At 41.9% G+C, this 18,384-nt stretch overlaps 2 protein-coding genes across 2 annotated transcripts; both read right to left on the bottom strand.

Annotated features, from left to right (window-relative positions):
* Positions 1–8,103: 8,103 nt before the first annotated feature.
* On the bottom strand, positions 8,104–10,602 carry nanos1 (nanos homolog 1). The gene has a single exon (XM_067519310.1). The coding sequence runs from the start codon at positions 10,277–10,279 to the stop codon at positions 9,500–9,502; it is 780 nt and encodes a 259-aa protein (XP_067375411.1). The 5' UTR covers positions 10,280–10,602; the 3' UTR covers positions 8,104–9,499.
* A 4,535-nt stretch (positions 10,603–15,137) lies between these two features.
* LOC137134223 (cathepsin Z-like) lies at positions 15,138–18,006 on the bottom strand. The gene is made up of 6 exons (XM_067518826.1): positions 17,885–18,006; positions 17,197–17,360; positions 16,511–16,690; positions 15,824–15,974; positions 15,557–15,719; positions 15,138–15,410 (listed from the first exon to the last, which is right to left on the bottom strand). Exons 1-6 carry the CDS (start codon positions 18,004–18,006, stop codon positions 15,285–15,287), a joined length of 906 nt encoding a protein of 301 aa, XP_067374927.1. The 3' UTR covers positions 15,138–15,284.
* Between the last annotated feature and the right edge of the window lie 378 nt (positions 18,007–18,384).

Genomic DNA, 18,384 nt, shown 5'->3' with positions numbered 1-18,384 from the left:
AAATAAATACCGCAACGGAAAGAAGTAGCCACCGTGTTACTTCGTGTGCATCATACTTAAGTTTTGTTTTCAACCTCTTTGCAGACATCAAAACATCCTTCAGAACAACGTGTAGCGTCACTGTACTATTTGTTTGATCAGAGGGCGCTTGTCGTCTGGACGTTGTGCCGCTTGCAGCCTCCAGGGTGCGCTGTTGCACCTTCTACCTGCACCTCAGTCCAAGTTGTGGAGGTCTCCTTTGCCGGCAGATTGGTCCGCTTTCCACCTGGAAGTGGTACAAAAGCACAGTTGTGCAGGAAGCTTCTGCAATTTCCTCCCTCTTGCGTCACAAACGCATTACTGTGCCTCTCACCAAAAACCACAACCACATGGGACCCAGTGCAGCGCTGGAATTTTCCCACCGACAAAAACACATTAACTGTGCAGAGCTGCGGCCTGACTGGATGTTCGGGCCGAGCTGTGGCTCTGACCCCTTCGATGAATGAGCCTCTTCTAAGCAGCACCTGTTGTGTGTTTATAGTAACAAATGTGGTACAGTGTATGTCCAAATCTGCCCTAAGCTATTACCTGTATTATATTCGAGTGGAGACATTCTTGGCTTATGTTTGATGTTATAGTTGTACCACCTTTCATGTGGGTGCGTTTCATGTCTCAGCTTTATGATGCTTTACCAAATCCTTCCCCGATTCTCCATTAAAGATTTAAAAGCATCCGCTACTTGCTGGTATAAGTTCGATTGAGAAAACAGAGCCCGATAAACATTTTGTTTCTGTTCTCCTCTCTGTAAGTTCACTCAGTTTGATTTTTTGCCAGCGTCTGAACAACCAGCTCGAAAATCTTGTCAATGAGCTGCAAGAGGAAACTACTGCAAGCGATGACTTTTTTTTTTTTTTCGGGAAGGCCACACATGGATCCAAAACTTTCCCATCGACTCACAACAGTGTCATGTTTGGTTTCGTGTTTCATAATTCTTTGCCTAACTGCATACTTCTGAGCATTAGAAAAAAAGGCAGACATCACAGCAGGATCAAGTTCAGTTTACACTTTGGTCAAGCCATGAGTAAGGCTGCTATTGTTTGCTTCCACCTACAGAGAAATAAATCTTGCACGTTTCCCTGAAACTATAGTAGTATTTTCATTAGTTTCACCCTGAAGCAATCTCAGGTGAGTGGAAAAGACCACCCTCTGGCAGGTTCAACCTGCTACATTATTAAATAAGAGAAGATAGAAAACAGATCAATTTACCACTTGGACGGTGATCAATGTTGCAACACACACACACACACACACACACACACACGGGCACAGAGACAAACAAAAAAACAACTCTGGGCCATTTTCTAATGAACATTTTGTTCACTAGAATTAAGCAGTATGAATGCAGACAAATTGAGGGGAAGAAAATAGTCGGTATTCTTCCCCAAAATCCCAACTCCAGGCTATAAATATTTACTAAATCAGCATCTCAATTGTTGTACTGGGTGGATTTTGATATGTAACAATCTACAGTGTGCAAAAAAGCACGTGTACGGTAATTGTATTGCGCAAGTAACCAATTGTTTTTTTCAGTGAAGCAATTTCCAGGTTCCTTGCATGATGCATGTTGAGTCAGTGTCATGGCGGCCTGGGGTTCTTGATAGAACCCACCAAACACTGACCCCAAACCGTGTGATCATGTTGCTCAAACCCAACCATCTCTTCTGCAGAGATTTCGGCCGGAATCAACAACTTCCGTTAGTTTGTCATCTGCTTCTGCAAACAGAAGACCAACATTTTAAATGAGAACACAAAAAAGACTGTTTCTATTAACAAGCCCCCCATTTCCAGAAATGAATTAAAAACAAATACTGATTTGCAAATCATTTGAAAGCTGCTTTTGATTGAAAATGTAGAAAGACATATTGAAACGGGTTATTTTTGTATTCGAAGCCAGCCAGGGGTCTCAAGAAGGTGGCATGTTTACCGTTGTGTTGCGTTGCCTTTGGGGACGCTTACAGCACGTCTTTACACTAGATATAATCAAAAATAGATTTCGATTGATTTGCAAATCATTGCCTTCTCATTTTATCTACGTTTTACACAACATCCCAGCTCTTATGGAAATAAGGTTTGCAGTAAGCAGCACATACCAGTACAGCTCTGCTAAACAAATCTTTGTGATTTGACAGTTGTCATTTATTCATGATGCATCATGGGAGTGTTGTGTTGTCTGATGTCGATACAGAGAAATTGTATGGAAGGACTATAAACAGAACTAGTAGCTGTCGGTCATAAAACAAAAACGATTGTAAAACTGGGTGTAGCACTGGCAAAGATGAGCCATGTAAAGGTCGAGTGAGATCAAATTTAAATTTCTTTATTGCAATTTCACTTTTTCACTGATTTTTCACTTTTCAAATATAATTAACCAAATGTTTTATTGGCATTGACACAATTACTCGACTGCACAGTGTCACCGCAAACATTATGTACTCTCTTACCCGATGGACATCGCTGTTACTTTTCCGCTACGCTAATATTTTTATTGCCCACTTCGAAGAAAGCACTGAACCAAAGTTGGAACTCACCCCTAGTGCTCATTTACAGTAGGTCTGCTTATATAACATGTCTTATACCTGCGCCCAGCAAAATGTGCACACCGGGCCTTCCCCTGGTATCTTTGTTATCAATCTCTAAACAATATTCAGGTACACAGCCTTTTTTTTCCCCTAAATTTGTGCAGATAAGTGGCACCAAATCAGACCAGCCGGGCCATAATGTGAGGGCTAAAGATGGTATCCACTTTATCTCGCTCTATGGAATAACTTTCATGCTTGGCTGCTGTCCAATTTTATCTCCGGGAGTTGCTAGGCGACAGGAACATCCTCGTTGCAAGTGTATTCTGGGAAATGATGGTCCCAATAAAGAAATTCCCCAGATGTGTAACTTCAACATTGTTATCTTATGGGTCAATAAAAAAGCAAGGTGCCATGTAAATAGGTCATTACAGTGCAGCAATAAACAAGAGTGAGACAACACAGAGTGAAACCGCATTGGGTTCACGGTTAAATCTTAAAAGTCCCACCTGAGGTCAGTAAAGGCTACAGCAAAGAACAGCCATCACTTTAAGACTGAAATGTTCCTGTTGCGACCTGCACAGTAACTGCAGCAATTCAGCCAGGGACTATTTCTCGTAGCAGCACTGACGTGGTGCTCTGTGAATTTAGTGAATCCTCTAAGTCACATTAACAGCAAAGACTTACTACTGCTGCACATCATTAGCTTAGTGTTTATCACCTGCCAGAGGGGATTCGGTTTCCTCTGTCTTGGTGATAACCACTCCCAGTCACCACCTGACTGCCCTTTAACTAAAACACTCACTTTCCTCACTCATTTTGACTTTATCCCAAGGCTTAAGTTTGGATATGAGTATTTATTTGCATTGCTTTATTACTTCATTAATGACGGTTAAGTTTTTTTCTGCTTCTCATGGCCAAAAAAGGCAGGAATGAAAAAAAAAACTTAACATGAAGTTTATCCACAAAACACCACAAGTCTTCAGATCCTCATGGCCACAACCAGCAGGTCTGTTTGTTGAAAGAGCGCCGCCACGTAGGGAGGAAGCCGTCCGTTCAAGGTGCACCCTTTTATTTTTAGCCCTGAAAAGTCAAAAGAGCCGGATTATAAGTGTGAAAACACAGTGGTTCGGTTGGGTAAAGGTCAGCACGCACCTGACTGTACAGGGTGTTATGTGAACGCGATTTGCTCGTGATGACTGGTCAGACATAGCTGGTCCTGGTCAGTTCCCTTCTAGCTCAGTTGGTGCTGACAGTCTGCAGAGAAAATCTTTAAGTGTGTGCTGTGTAAAGATTCTAGTCCTTTTGACCTTAAGACCCAGCGTCCGCCAGTCGTCCTCACAAAGAGTTTTTTAAACGTGTTGAATATTTACGACCGACAATCGTCACAAATCAGGAAGGAGGAAGACCTACAGTACGTTCAACTTCACCTGAATCTTTAATCTTATTTTATCTGTGTCCTGGGACTTTTCACAACAACAGCAGCAGTTTCACGCTGGACTCAAACTCATGTCTCCTGTGGAAAAGTTGTGGACCCATCAACCCCCTCCCCGCACCCCCCAAACTCCTCCTGACAAACTTTTAAAAAATCTAAATTCAATGTGATGAGTTGAAGTTCCCCACAGCCACTAGATGTCGCCAAACCTCAAAACGTATCCGCTGGTCGCTTTTGGCTGCTGCTACAAACAACCAACATGACCTCAATTATTCTAGGTTGAGCCTCAGTGGTGAATCAGCACGATTAACTTGGAACGCTATGCCCAGTCCAAGCAGAAGACCTTGTTTGTTTGTTTGTTTGTTTGTGTTTAAGACATATGAAAATAATATTTGTCTGGCAGAAGCTCTTCCTTTGGTCTGCTACTTTATTAACAAGCGAAAACAACATAATTGTGCCCTCTGTTATGTTGATGGAGAGGTTACAGCAGAAACATGCTGAAAGGCAACAGTTTCATAGAGAAACACTGATGTAGTTTTGCCGTTTAAAGATTACAATTTAGCATTTCTTTGATCGAAATAAATAATTTCCTTTTTCCTTGTTTGCAATTTGATTTGTCATCAAACCCTGCAGGAAGCCGTTACTGCGTAAGAAAGCATTTACTGGAAGATGACGTCTGATGGAAATGACATACTGTTTATAAATGCAAAGGGACACAAATATGAACAAAAAAACAAGTAGCCTGCTGTTTATTTTTATTTTTATTAAGTTTCAGATAATAATATTAGAATTAGATAAGATGAGAATGTCCAAACTGATGAGCATATATTTCAAACGCAGTACTTTTAAAGAAAACATTCTAATACTCACTGAACAAATGTTCAATGTTTCTTTTGCTGTGCGGATTCTCACTGGATATGCACCAGTCACTTGGAGGATTATTTCAACTGACAGTAAATGTGCACCGGTGAAACAGCCACTGAGAAATAAGCTGATCACGCTGTGAAAGAAACTTAATAAGCTGTCCGCCTCGCTTAAACAGCAACAAGTTTTGGTTTCAAATAAATTCTTTGTGAAATTTCAATTACAGCATCAACGCTGCAAACTGCCCTCGGAGGGACAGAGTTGTTATCGCAGAGCCCAGCGGATGGTCACCGCAGCCACGCTGACACAAAGTTCAGTAACACCACACTCGTCATTATGATTCCTTCCACTCTGGTGGCGTTGAATAGTAGAGTGTCACAGAGCAGGTATTTGTGTTTCTGTAATGTATTTTATCACCACAGGGGGTGGTAATAAAATGAGGGGTTGGAAAAACTGTATATCTAGGCCAGAACCTCTTTAGGGTTTTTTTTTCATCTAATTTAAAAATCAAATCTGCACCAAATCACCAATAAATTATCCAGTGTGAGGGCTAAAGATGGTATCCTCTTTACCTCGCTCTGTGGAATGACTTTCATGCTCAGCTGCTGTCCAATTTTATCTCCGGGAGTTGCTAGGCGACAGGAGCATCCTTATTACAAGCATATTCTGGGAAATGATAGGACCTATAAATGAATTGCTTTGTCCTGCCCGGAGAACCACAGTGATTGGGTTTGAATGATCCAGCTCTTTGACACCATGGGCAAAGGCTGAGTGAGTTGGCATGTGAAATCGGAAGGTTTTATATTGTATTCAGTTTATGCCGTTAGGAAACAACAAATCTAATGATATTTTAAAGCAGACATATAGTGTACAGAGCAAATGCAGGGGTCTCGAGAAGAATCGAGAAGCCTGCTGATCATTGGAAAGAAGAGAATAGGTGTAGTGAGAACTGTGTAAATATGAAACTTGACACCTGAAAAGGTCAGAAATAAAAAATCACAAACGTTATAAATGTTATAAATGACTTGTTAAAAAAGAAAGTAATCTCAAACATTTGGTGTAAAAATGTTGATAGTCTATTTATTGTTATAATAAACCTAACAACATCGGACGGGCGGTTATGACGCTGAATATACTGTTTGAAAAATTCCCATTCTGACGCTCTTAATGTTGTATAATTGCAAAATTGGGCCCAGCTGAAACAAAAGCACTCACAAAAGAAGATACTGGATATCCCTGGATAACTTAATCTCTGATGGATTCACAGGTCCAGCCATGAATCAACCACAGCCAATGTGTTTTCGCTGAGGTGAAATACTATCGAGAAAACGCACAAAGGCACCCCATCTATCAAAAGAGTACACAGCAGGAGTAGTTGACCCCATCTGATAGGGTTGTGGTGCTATAGTACATCAGACAAAGGAACCCGGGCACCAATGATCTCCTGTACAGTCACCGTGGCACTTTAACTAGGACACCTTCTACAGCATGTTGCCACCGGGACGAGCGTGAATCCTCTAAAGCACATTAACAACAAACACTAACCACCGCCGTGGAGCATCACCCAAATCTTAATAACCTGCCAGAGGAGACCCAGTTCCTTTCACTCATTTTTGGCGATGGCTACTCTGAGTCGACACCAAATGTTGCCCTTTAACCCCCGCAGTTCCTCTCTCGCACTAGTGCTGCTTTACGTGATGTCTCAACGCATTTCTCTGCCCGTCGGGCTCTGCAGAGAGATGGTGAAAAGCAGCCAGCTAAGACACATTATACGATCATGAAAGATACATATCTCATAAATGGTCCAACTAACTAGATTATATGGGCCCTGCTTGCAGAGTGGCTAATGGAAGCCGTGGCGTAGAGGGAATAAGACCCGTTAGCTGACTGTGTCTGCCTGAAATGCTAGCCCGCCAGGCTTTTTCTCCACTGTTCTCACACAGAGAAATCCCTGTTGCACTTAGTAGTCATCCATTTTTAATGCCACAGCCTCAGCTGTAGAGAGGCATGAAGACAGAGAAGGGGGAGCCGGATGGGAAGGGGGAATAGCCAAGGTGCAGATGACACCAACCGGATGCTTCAGGCTAATGTGTGCACAGTCTTCTTCGTGTGTATTTTTTTTTTTGTACTGTGTGGTTAGCGTCACCAGCAATTACGAGAAACCTCAGAAAGTCCCAGGTTGTTTTGCTGGTGAGACGGACCCTCAGACAGTAAAGCCATTCATGAACCCGTCATGGTTTGACCCTGTTTATTGTTTCCCTCATTTGTGGGCCGTTTGTAACAAACCCAGCTTCTGCAGTAAGTCACACGGTCCCACAGCTGCACTACTGTGTACAGCTCTGACTTCCCCCCCCCCCCCCCCCCCAAAAAAGAAAAACCAACCAGCAGCAGCAGCAAAGCTTCCTGAGCCCGTTAGCACAGTCTGTCTGCAGCAGCCACTCCACAGATGGCAGGCAGAGAAGGCCGGGAGGGCCAGCTATTCAATCCACTTCAGCGCAAACATGATCTGTTTGAATGGCGAGGCATAAGCCAAGACATTCTTGTGTGGGCAGACCTCCCTAAACAACCGCAGCACTGTGTTTGTCCTTCAGACACAAATCTTTAAAACAGGAGAGCAGCAGTTCAGTGGGAGTTCGTGCAAAAGCCAAGGTTAAAAGCAAAGTTTGCTTTACGGAATATGGAGTTAGAGTGATCCACATAAAGCCTGTGCATTAGGTTAGTCAGCGAGCAGAGCTGTTCCTGTAAATGTGTGTGTGCGGTTTTTTTTCACTCTGCGTTCCTGCTTGATTGAATCAATCCGTGTGCAAATCACCAAATCAGTCATTCAAGCAGTAATGTGAGACCCTTGCACAGCTGTCGCGCTCATAAGAAAGAAAAAAAACCCATGTTTAAAATGTTGAATAAACCGGGCGAAGAACAAAACCACACAGCTCCAAAGTATTTGATACGTTTTTATTTCTCTAGTGAATTCATATGTTGTTATTCTGCACAGCAGCATACAGGAAATCGTGGTAAAATATAAATAACAAAGTTCAACAGTGTTTTCTTTTTCTCTCTCTCATTTAATCAAAAACCTCTGTTAAAAGTGGCAAAGTTTGTCAGCCTTTTTTTTTTCCTTTTCTTTTCAATACCCACTCTCTTGCACACTCTCAAGAATGTCACATGGAACAACTAAACTTTAAAAAGTATGGGTATAGTCATTATTTACAGACAATCACCTACTGGTGAGCAATGCTTATAGCTTCTTGGAAATTCACTTCCATAATGTTAAATGCAAACAAAATGAAAATACAATTATGTTATACAAAGATCAAAAATACTATCAAAACCCTTATTATAAACGGCAGCACTATATCAATAAACTGCTGTTGACATTTATCATGTAAGTACAAAATCCTGTTGAGGTAGCGCCCTCTGAAGTCACTTGTAATGTTAAAATACTGAATAAACATCACTTTATATACAATACAGCAAAGTTCTATTCTTTCTTCAATTGTATTCCTTTGGTAAACAAAACTGTCAGAAATGTGCAGTCCTACAAGTGACACTTTCCATCATACATTCGCAACATTTTTGCATCTTTTTTTTTTTTTTTCTTCGAGGGGAGGGGACGGGGGGGGGATTCGCCAGAAGAGGACGATGGGAGAAAAAAAAAATGTTGTTAGCTAACATTCATTTGTTCATTTTCACTCCAGCACAGGAGTGGAGTGGTGAAGCAGACCTGCCCATGAGGCTGCTGGATCCACCGTCCGGGCAAACCAAAAGAAGCAAACGGCCAAAAAAAAAAAAAAAAAAAAAAAACAACATAGAGAAAGAAAGAGAGACCTGACAGAAAATCTCAAATAATCCAGTGTGTCACCCTCATTCGGGAATGTAAACATAAAGGATGCAGGCTAGTATCTTTTATTTCTGACTGCTCTTAAAAGTCAGATGACTTTTTCATCACATAGGGTTGAAAATGATGTTTGGCTTGGCGACAATCGATTATAATGTTCCCCAGAGAGTATGAGCCCTAAACAGAGGCCACATTGTTGTTGTTTTTTTTTTTTTTCTATTTTTTCTTTTTCGTTCCTGTCTCGCAGATTGAATGTCAACCTCCAGAGCAAGTTGGAAAATATGCTGTGGAGTTTTTTAGGCAGGCAGATGGGATCAAAGAGTCCCTCTCCCAGTCAGATGCACACAAGTACTCATCAATGACACATTCTTGAGCTTCTTTAATGGCAAACATAACTTTGGTTTTCTAAGAGGAGAAAGGAAACTGTAGCGAGCTTTGCTCAATGTACAAAAATACTTGGTAGAAATATGACATTCATCCCTTTGCCAATGTCAGTGTTTTTCCCTACATGACCAAAATACTTTTTTTTTAAATGTATTCATATTTTGTGATTATTGATACATAGGTGTGTGTGTATATATTTAAATGCACAAGCTCAAATGACTACAAACTAGAAAGAAAAATAAATCCAATGTATAAAGCATAAAATTATTCTATGTGGATAAAGGAACTATAAAAATATAAGAGATCTTAGAGAAAAAAGATAAAATCAATATGTTTATGAAACTGCGATAAAGGCTTGAGTCGAAATCAAAACAGTCATCTGGAAATTGTTCAGTGCAATTCAATTTACGTTATAGTCTTGTCTGTTTAGAATATTTTCATCCTTTTACCACCCACAGCCCTCCCTCCCTTTAATGGTCGCTGGGATGGCTGGTCTTTTGACAGTGGACAGTATTTTATCGTGTGGGCATTGTCCCCGTTGGCACTGCAAAGGGGGCAGGTATAAGCCCGCAGAATCGGGCACACCACCCTGCCGTCCGGAGTCTTCAGGACGTGCGAGCCGTACACCTCCTCCGGCGCTCCGTTATTTCGACAGAAGACGCAAATTTTGGGCTCCTGCTTCCCCCTGGATGCGGGTTTGCGCATCTTCCTCTCCATGCCGAACAGATCAAATCCCGGGAAGCTCCCACCAAATCCCACCTCCCGCTCCGGCAACTGGACTCCGAGCTGGTTTTGGAAGGGGCTCAGTATCGAGAAGCGCTCTTTCAAGTCCAGGATGGAGGCGGGCGGGGGGCTCCCGGACGGACAGCAACAGTCCAGGTGACCGCCGTCTCCAACGCTGCCCGCGATTACGCACGGACACGCCGGGGAATCGTCCAAGCCCAGGGTGGCTTTCAAGGACTCGGTGATGGAGTTGGGGTTCTGGGGCATGCCGAGTTTGTTGTTCTTCGTAACCAGCGTCGTCAGCCCCAGATAGTCGTTCCAGAAATTAAAAGTATAATCATAAGGGCTGCGCGCATTCAAATAGCTGTGATTGAGAAAATCCATGGCCACTTCGGATCGTTTGCTCGCCGCCGAACGGTGAAACACCCAGTGTAAATCCGCAAAAGACGCACAAGCCAGAGTTCGTCCCCAGAAATGGTTCATGTACAGCGACGCGGTCTCCAGTGTTCCTGTTATGTTTGAGCTTCGTGCACACAGGCTTTCTGGTTATAAGGACCAGGAGGGCGGGGCGCTCTCCCTTCAAAACCAAGTTTCGGATCAGGTTGAAAGCAGGCTCCCTTTCTTCAAAGCCACATTTAGACAGTTATGTTTCCTCGCTGGCAGCAGCTTTGTCGACATCAATCGACATTTACTGGCATTTCATAAAAAAGTTGTTAATAACTAATGATTCGGGTAAGTGCGCAGAGAAATCATTTCGCGCACGGAGAGCAGGATAGTGTCGCGCTTTGTTCTCTCTTGGTTCCAAAATATTACGATTCTGCGTGTAAATCAAGGCCAACTCGCGCTTTCAAACACCTTAACCCCATGTTTGCCACGACCAGAGGCCCTTTGTTCTGCAAGGCAGCCACCCTCTGAGTGTCCAGGCACAAATCATCGGTGTAGATGCATCTCATTACGCTGAAAGTGAATCAATATGAGCAGAAGCTATGATGCAAACCCTCGTGTTTCTGTTTCCTCATGCTGCATGAGATTGATGGCTTCATTTTGTGTGACATCAGGAGATCTCACAGTCAAAGAACTAACTTGGAATATCACACAGCTATTTTCTAACAGTAGATAAGTGTGTGCTTATGGCTTTCTCCCAGTCCTGGGATGAAAACCTTATCAAATCCAAACCAAGCACCACATCAGTTCACCTAATCATGACGTAAACACGACAGGCAGAGCACTTTCTCAACAGGGGGCAGCATAGTGCAATCACAGGTCAGTACGTGTAAAGCCGGAGACCCCTCCTTCGCTTTTTGTTTCTCATCTGAATGAATGAGAGCCAAAGAAAAACCTACAGTAATGATGGGACATAAAAGTCAGCCACGACGTTCCACCATCCAGATGTCATTAGTATTCAGTTTTTCCACTGAAGCAACAGTGGCAGTGGGAAGACGGCAGCACATCCTACAAACCTGCACAGAATTAGGCTCAAAACCCAAAGTTTTACAATTTCCATCTAATGAGAAGGCTCCATATTTCAGTAATAAGTAATGTGCAGGGTTCATTTGATAATATTCAAAGCAAAAATGACAAAACAATGGATCTTTCCCTTTATCTTTACTGATATCCAGCTAGAACTACATTTATGAAACAGACCTTAAACCAGTTGTAACTCTTCTGGGGAACGTTTTCTTTGGTCTAAGGGGAGATTGATGGATTAAAAATTAAAGAACATTGTCCAACAATAATATGGTTGATTTATTAGAATCTTGTTGCCATTTCACCTCCAGTGTTGCTCGTGAATACAGCTCTGTGTATCATCCAAATGTGGGAGATTTACTGCAGTACTGCATGTTTGATATAACATTTCATTCCAGACTTCCAGGCCCGTTCTGGTAGAAGAAATTCTCTTATTTCTGGTTGATATTATGTTTCATGCCAAATCTGAAGCCCCAGTTCATTTTAATGAAGCAAAATAATCCTTTCAGACACTCTGTATCATTAATCTTGTGCTGTAGATGACATTGATAAAATCAACCGTGTTGTGTTTAGCTTCAGTTGAAAACAAGCCGAGGGCTGAGACCGGAAACAATGACGACAAAGAACAGTTGTTAAAAGTCATGGACGTTCAATATGATCAAAGCTACTTTGGACAAAGTGTTAGGGCACTTTCGCGTTACTGTATGTCTGCTCTTATACAATTATGCACATCTAAGCATGTATAGTGATGCATTACCTGCTCATTCCACCAAGTCTTGCCTTATTTCTGTTTATTATAAAGGGCCTGTTATGTGTCTGTGCATTTTACTGTAAGTTGTACAGACTACTGTACATCCCTGCAATCACCGTGCCCATTAAATCACGGCAAGATTCATATTCTGTTGGTAAAATCCAGGGGAACTGTGAGGCTGCCGCCTAGTAACAATCCACTCACTGATCCTCTGATCCTGTGATGAAGTGGGCAGCTCAGGAATGTGGAAGCAGGCCTCTTGAAACAACGATAACACGACTGACTGGTGTTCTAATTAAAACTTCCAGGGGGAGGCTGCAGGAACTCGCTAACTTGAAAGGTTCACATCTATTTTTAAGGGATCTAATAAGAATGCGCTACCTTAGGAGACTTGGTGATAAAAGCACGGTGCAGTGAGCTCCAGTGTGTTAGAGGCCAGTTCTCTGTTTTCTGTGTGTTCAGCAAGTAAGTTGGAGATTGTATTGACTGCTCATTGGATTTTCATTCCAAAGTTCCCATTCAGCCAGTGCAAAATATGAATTTTATGATGAAGCATTAATAATGTATGTCATCACCAATTCCTTTTTTTTTTTTTTTTGCGAGCCGGGGCAGATTGTGCGAGCAGATTCTTCTGTTGCCGCAGTGTAACTGAAATATTCATGGCCACATTATTCCTTAATTTTGTTGTGACTCATTCATTAACTAAAGCTAATTCTGCGGCCGCCTCAAGGTAGCATGAGCATATTGGACAAAGAAGAGAGATTACCAGTGGAATGATGCATAACATCAGCGGGTTGACTGTGGCTGTAAATGGATTTAGGAATCACACTGACTAAGTGATTGCTTAAGTGTTTTTTACTTGACAGAGGGAAAAACACAGATCATCACGAAAACGCTTTATTTTCAATGATCAAATCATATTTCCTGCTTGGGCTCATTAGCAATATGAGACATCTCATTTTTTTTTTTTTTTAATGTGTTATGCAGAGCAAATTAGCTCAGATGAGCCTTTTTTTTTTTGCTGAAGTTATGGGTCCAATAATGTGTGATTTATAACTTCTTGTAAAGCTAATCTTCCACTGATGCCTCATCCGTTATTATTATAAACATTAAAACATTATGTGCCGTGATCCAGGGCTTGTATTTTGGCAAATAGCACCAGATTTTTCACATTCGGGCTGAAAAGTGTGCTCAGTTCATATATGAAATGAGTGAATGGCTGAAGACACTGCAGAATGCATCATAAAAAAAAAAAAGTCCAATTCCCTTTTAATCTTTAATGCCTCAGTTTAGAACTCCGGTAATAATTTGAATGTATTGTTTGGACACGTTTTGACTCAGTGACGTCATGGTTTTTAGTGGACGTAACCTTAGAGAACACATTTTTCTGTTTTCAAGTTTCGGCAGCGGCCTTGGAGAAGTGAACGCATGGGGAGGGATTACACAGAGCACACACACAGCGAAGCTTTCTACATCGTCCTACACTGCTGCTAGAGACAGCTGCTGTTGTTAAATCATTACAATGCCTCGCTCAAAGATATTTTAGAAATGGATGTTCCCTCCAACTCTATTTAACCTCATAATCCAGTGTTCATAGAACGGCCAACACATTTTTACACAGCTACATATAGATTATTGAGACAATATACATAATGCATTTGCAGGAATTACTGAAAAATCCATTTTGATATATCATCTCCTGTAATGAAGATGGATGCTGAATCCCTCCGCATGTAAATGGCTCATGTGCATTTGGAACCTGCACTTCCCCGTCACACCAGAAAGGCTTGTTTTTGAGCCCCGGACCCCAAGATTACCATGTGTTTTCATTCACAGCCATTAGAGCTCTGTTTGCGATTATGCAAATGAGGAAACATGCAGGAAATTTAATCAGGGCGCAAATTTGATTTCATGTGAATGATTGCTTGAAGGTGGGGGCTTGGTCGCATAATATTATGTACAGTATTTGTTTTCGCAGTAGGCCACCACTCGGACATGCCACAGCTTTATAGGCTTAACATTTGCCTTGGTACAGAGGCCTGAAGTCAACAGCACCACATAAGGTTTGATTATCCTTTGTTCTCCCCAGAGATGCTGAATGGAAAGTGCAGTTAATGGGAAACATTTCCATATCAGCAGCAAAGCACAAGTGCAGCTTGTGTATGTATTTTTTATTATTGTTGCGTCCCCCGAACCAAATACCTAAGTGCTCAGTTGTCTTTTGTCCCTCAGAAAGAAAATTGGCTCCATAATTGCATATAAACTCAGAGGAAGTCCTTGTGCTCTTGTGTGTGCCACTGCAGATAACTAGTGATTAAACTGAATGTTAGTCGACAAGCATGACAGCATTGAAATTAATAAAGCATGTCAGTCAATGAGGGAGGTGGATCTGTTTATCAAAGATGTAGGACAAACAAATGTCATTCAGCTTTTGAAAGAGACCGACTGTGACAAGTTTCAACATAATGACGGGACACTTGTGCATTTCAGAAGTGTCAGTGTAGAGAACTAAAGCTGCGACAAGATTGTGTTTACATCCCCCTTTAGAACCTGGCCTCACACTAATCCACATCACAAAGGTCTTTAGTGCTGCAGGGGCACAACTACTCCCCCCAAAATTAAACTGATATTCCATTTATTACAAACATTGTATTCAAACACGTATTCAAAGCTGAATACGTGTTTAGGAAGTGGTGGTTTTGGTTGTTGACCAACTCACAGTACCTACAGGATGTAAGGACATGAAACTGGACATTTATAATCTAGTCTTTCATATATTTACTTAACTGCAACAGAAAAAAAAAAAAAAAGCCAAACATTGAATTCTTTGAAAGAACCCAACAGACTCCCCTTTGGAAATATTCTAAAGTGGCCTATTACTGCAGTGGTGGAAAGTAGAGTACAAGTACTTTGTTATTGTACGCAAGTATAGATATGTGAAAGTGTATTTGAGTAGATTGAGTGAGTGCTTCACCCACCACTGTATATACTTTGACCAGAACACTTCATTTTGTTGTGCCTCTGAGGAGCAGAAAATAACTGCATGCAAAGCCAGAGTGGTGTGTACAAGCTTTAATTCTACCAGAGATGAAGCATCATCAGCCAATAGTCTGCTTTCCCACTTGAATTCAAACACACTGGCACGCAAATGTTAAAAATCTGCACAAACTCTTATTTCGGCGACTTAAGGAAACCTATTAGCTATGACAATTCCAGCCATTTTTACTAGTTTTGCACAGAATTCAGCCTGCAGTGACATTCATTTCCAATCTATTGATAAGAGGAGGGCACAATTACATCTCCATACATGCAGTCTTCCTCCACAGCAAGATTGTAGTCGCTTCCACTTCCTCCTTTGTAGGCACTCGTCACAATCCTGAGCCAGCCCTTCTCACCCTGTAGGGAGGTCGCACGGAGAACAAAAATCAAGTCCACTTACAGAATCTCATTCCAACAGGCAGTTTTTAAACGTCAAGTCTAAAAGCGGCTGAACCAGGCTAGAACACGAGGCAGTTCAGCTACTACTGTATGTGATGACTCACCCACGGCTCTCCCCAGGAGTTCCGTACAATCCAGTATTCGGTGCCATTTTCCACTCCCCAGCCTGCCACTGACACAATGTGGTTGACGGCACGAGCCTTGACATACTCCGAGTACAGGCCTCCGGTGTATGCATCCAGTTTGTCCGTGGCCATTATCCCACAGCTGAGGGCATAACATTTAAAGTGGTTAACCAACCTTACAGTCAGGGCTGCTCGGAAGTTAAAGCAGATCATCAAAAAGCATAATTTTTTCCCCGATTTAAAAACCTGATTGGGCCTCGAGCATAGATTTCTGCCATCATACACTCCCGTCCACTAATGGCTCCAAAGTCACCCACTTTCCACAGTGTGTAGTTCTGCACGTTGTTGCACACGCCAAACATTGTGCAAGTTCCACATGCATTGAATGGGCTGCATTCTGGAGAGAAATATGAATTCATTCATTCATTTGGAGGATCGGATCATATTTTATAGTACACACAAGCATTAAACCCCTGCAGGTTACTTTTATGTTTAGATCACATGCACATAGAGTAGGACAACTTGGCAAGTCAGTGAGCAGGCAAGCGAGAGATCAACAAAAGTTACTGATGCAACACTACCGTAAAAACAGTCTTATTCCCCTACTGCATACATTTCAAAGACCTGCCAACAGGCCTGAAAAACAGCAATTAGCTAAATTTTATTTAGCCAACAGGGACGTTCAGAAGTTGACAAAGCACAGTGCAAAGATAGTTAGCGCCCAGCCGCAAAGCAAAAATCAAGCTGCTACGATAAACAACTTAAAGCCAACGATACAACGCATTGGTAAACTTGTTCATTCTGCGTTTCCTGGATAAAGTGTAATACTCCGATGCACAGGTTGGCAATGACTAAGGAGGCTTATTCTTGCCATGCAAGATGCTCACCTGACCCACCACGAGCCACTTATGTCCATGCATTAAAAGGACTTACTCTGATTAGCTGCCTGGTAGTTGTTGCAGGTTTCATCAGGGATGCCGTGTTTGTGAGCATACTCCCAAACCCCCGTGTGGTCGCCTCCTTGACAGGTGCCAGACTCAGCGCAGTCGAGCACATGTTGGACGGACAGATAAGCAGAGGGCCAGACTCCTTTCCGCTTGATGTTGATACGATCTACAAGGCAAAGAAATGTTCACACAAAGGCAATATTTGTTTTGGAAAGACTCAGCTCAAGTGATTTGAGGTCAGAGGATCCCAGCTGTCGTTTTGTCTCAAGAGTTGCATTCCGTTTGAGGGAAAACCGTTACATTTCCACCCTACAGTGTCTCTACAGTGACCTCTAACATCACCCGCATGATAGAGCTGGTCAATCAGAGCGTTGGGCTCATTGTGCCACATGTACACGTACAAATGAATGCACCAACATTAAAAAAAACCAGTGCGGGTTTGCAAAAATTCTAGTGTCACTTGTGGTTATTGTAACTTTCTAATTGAAGACATTTAAAAATTACTGCATTTATCAAAACAGTGACGATTTATGAGTAGTTGTACTTCAGCTACTCAAGCAAATAAAGGGAATCTCACGGTCACATTTAGAGATGTCCAAGTACTGCTTTTTTTTGCAGACTGAGTACAAGTACATACATTTGAGTGCTCAACATTTTCATGAAGTATCTCACCTGCCATTGCACTGGTGCTGCCATGGGCCCAGCAGGAGCCACAGTACTGGGGAATGTGCTGGTTACGAGTTGCGCTGGCGTAGTTGATACCATTTACGTTCCTCCAGTCCCAGGACTTTGGCAGCTCAGCAAGGTTTAGCACTTCTACAGGATGAGCTGCAGTTCTAGGAGAGGAGTGATGTGTCAGAGCGGTTTACCAAGCCTCATCAGCGGAGAATCAGAAGAATTAATCCTTTTTTAAATGTACATTTTAGCCAGGGCCAAAATTAATCTAGTGTTGAGCATTAAGTCAAAACAGAAATAAATAAAATTACTGAATACATGTAGTGAGTCTACAGGTGAACCTCATCAAGTCTTAATACTTAAATTCATTGTCTTAAATATCAGTCAACTGTGCAGAGTGGAGCCTTCTTTGTTAGGGGCCTCAGATTTTTCCTTACATAAATGATTAGAGCCGGTTTAGTGCTGCTGGGGTCAAAATGATCCAGATTTTGTTACCACTGATGGAGGATGCTCTTTCAACCACAGATGAGTTATAGATTGTTGTTTTCTTATTTTTTATTTTTTTGTGTACTGTAGTTAGTGCTTCAACATGTTTTCCTCACTGTGCACATGATGATAAGCACTTTGATTTAAGTAGTGTTTAAACAAAAAGATAGCTACAGAAATAAAGTGGAAGTCAACTCACTTCACCCCAAAGTTGGACCTCCTGGGCATCGGCTGGTAGCAGCTTGGCTTGCCACTGAAAAAGTGTCGTCCTGAAACAGCAGGCATTGTCAGCAGAAAAATAAAAATGACTAGCTGAGCCATGTCGAGTCGCAGAACATTGAGCAACAGCCTACAAACCGGCAGAAATGCCCTACTACAAGAAGAGACGGCCAATCAGGATTTATTGAACTCACCTGGGCGTTGGCGTCACTGGTGCAGGTTACAGAGGAAAAAAATAAGCAAATTCAGTTGGGTCAGATTCCAATTTGTGTCATTGTATTAGCAAATGAAAAGATGTAAAAACTTTATCTGGTTATGTTTTAGACTTTGAAAAAAGTGTTCATTCCAAAAAGGTGCATCAATCAAATCAGCATTTAATTTCTCAGCCTGCAATGTTGATGTGGCTGCAAACATCATCATATTACTTTTTAATCATGTGAAAGAGGTGTTACACAAAGCATGTGCAGTATCTCGATCGAT

This window comes from Channa argus, chromosome 10 (assembly GCF_033026475.1).
Source record: "Channa argus isolate prfri chromosome 10, Channa argus male v1.0, whole genome shotgun sequence".
Lineage (NCBI taxonomy): Eukaryota > Metazoa > Chordata > Actinopteri > Anabantiformes > Channidae > Channa > Channa argus.
Note: the sequence above shows the minus strand (reverse complement) of the source record. Positions and strands in the feature narration are given on the sequence as shown.

What these genes read in the sequence shown, in the direction of transcription:
- nanos1 (XM_067519310.1), bottom strand. Translation starts at nt 10,279, where the DNA reads ATGAACCATTTCTGGGGACGAACTCTGGCTTGTGCGTCTTTTGCGGAT.
- LOC137134223 (XM_067518826.1), bottom strand. Translation starts at nt 18,006, where the DNA reads ATGGCTCAGCTAGTCATTTTTATTTTTCTGCTGACAATGCCTGCTGTT. An exon ending in TATGCTCGAGGCCCAATCAG is followed by an intron (nt 15,720 to 15,823) that starts GTTTTTAAATCG and finishes TTATGCCCTCAG; the next exon opens with CTGTGGGATAATGGCCACGG. An exon ending in ACTCCTGGGGAGAGCCGTGG is followed by an intron (nt 15,411 to 15,556) that starts GTGAGTCATCAC and finishes ACCTCCCTACAG; the next exon opens with GGTGAGAAGGGCTGGCTCAG.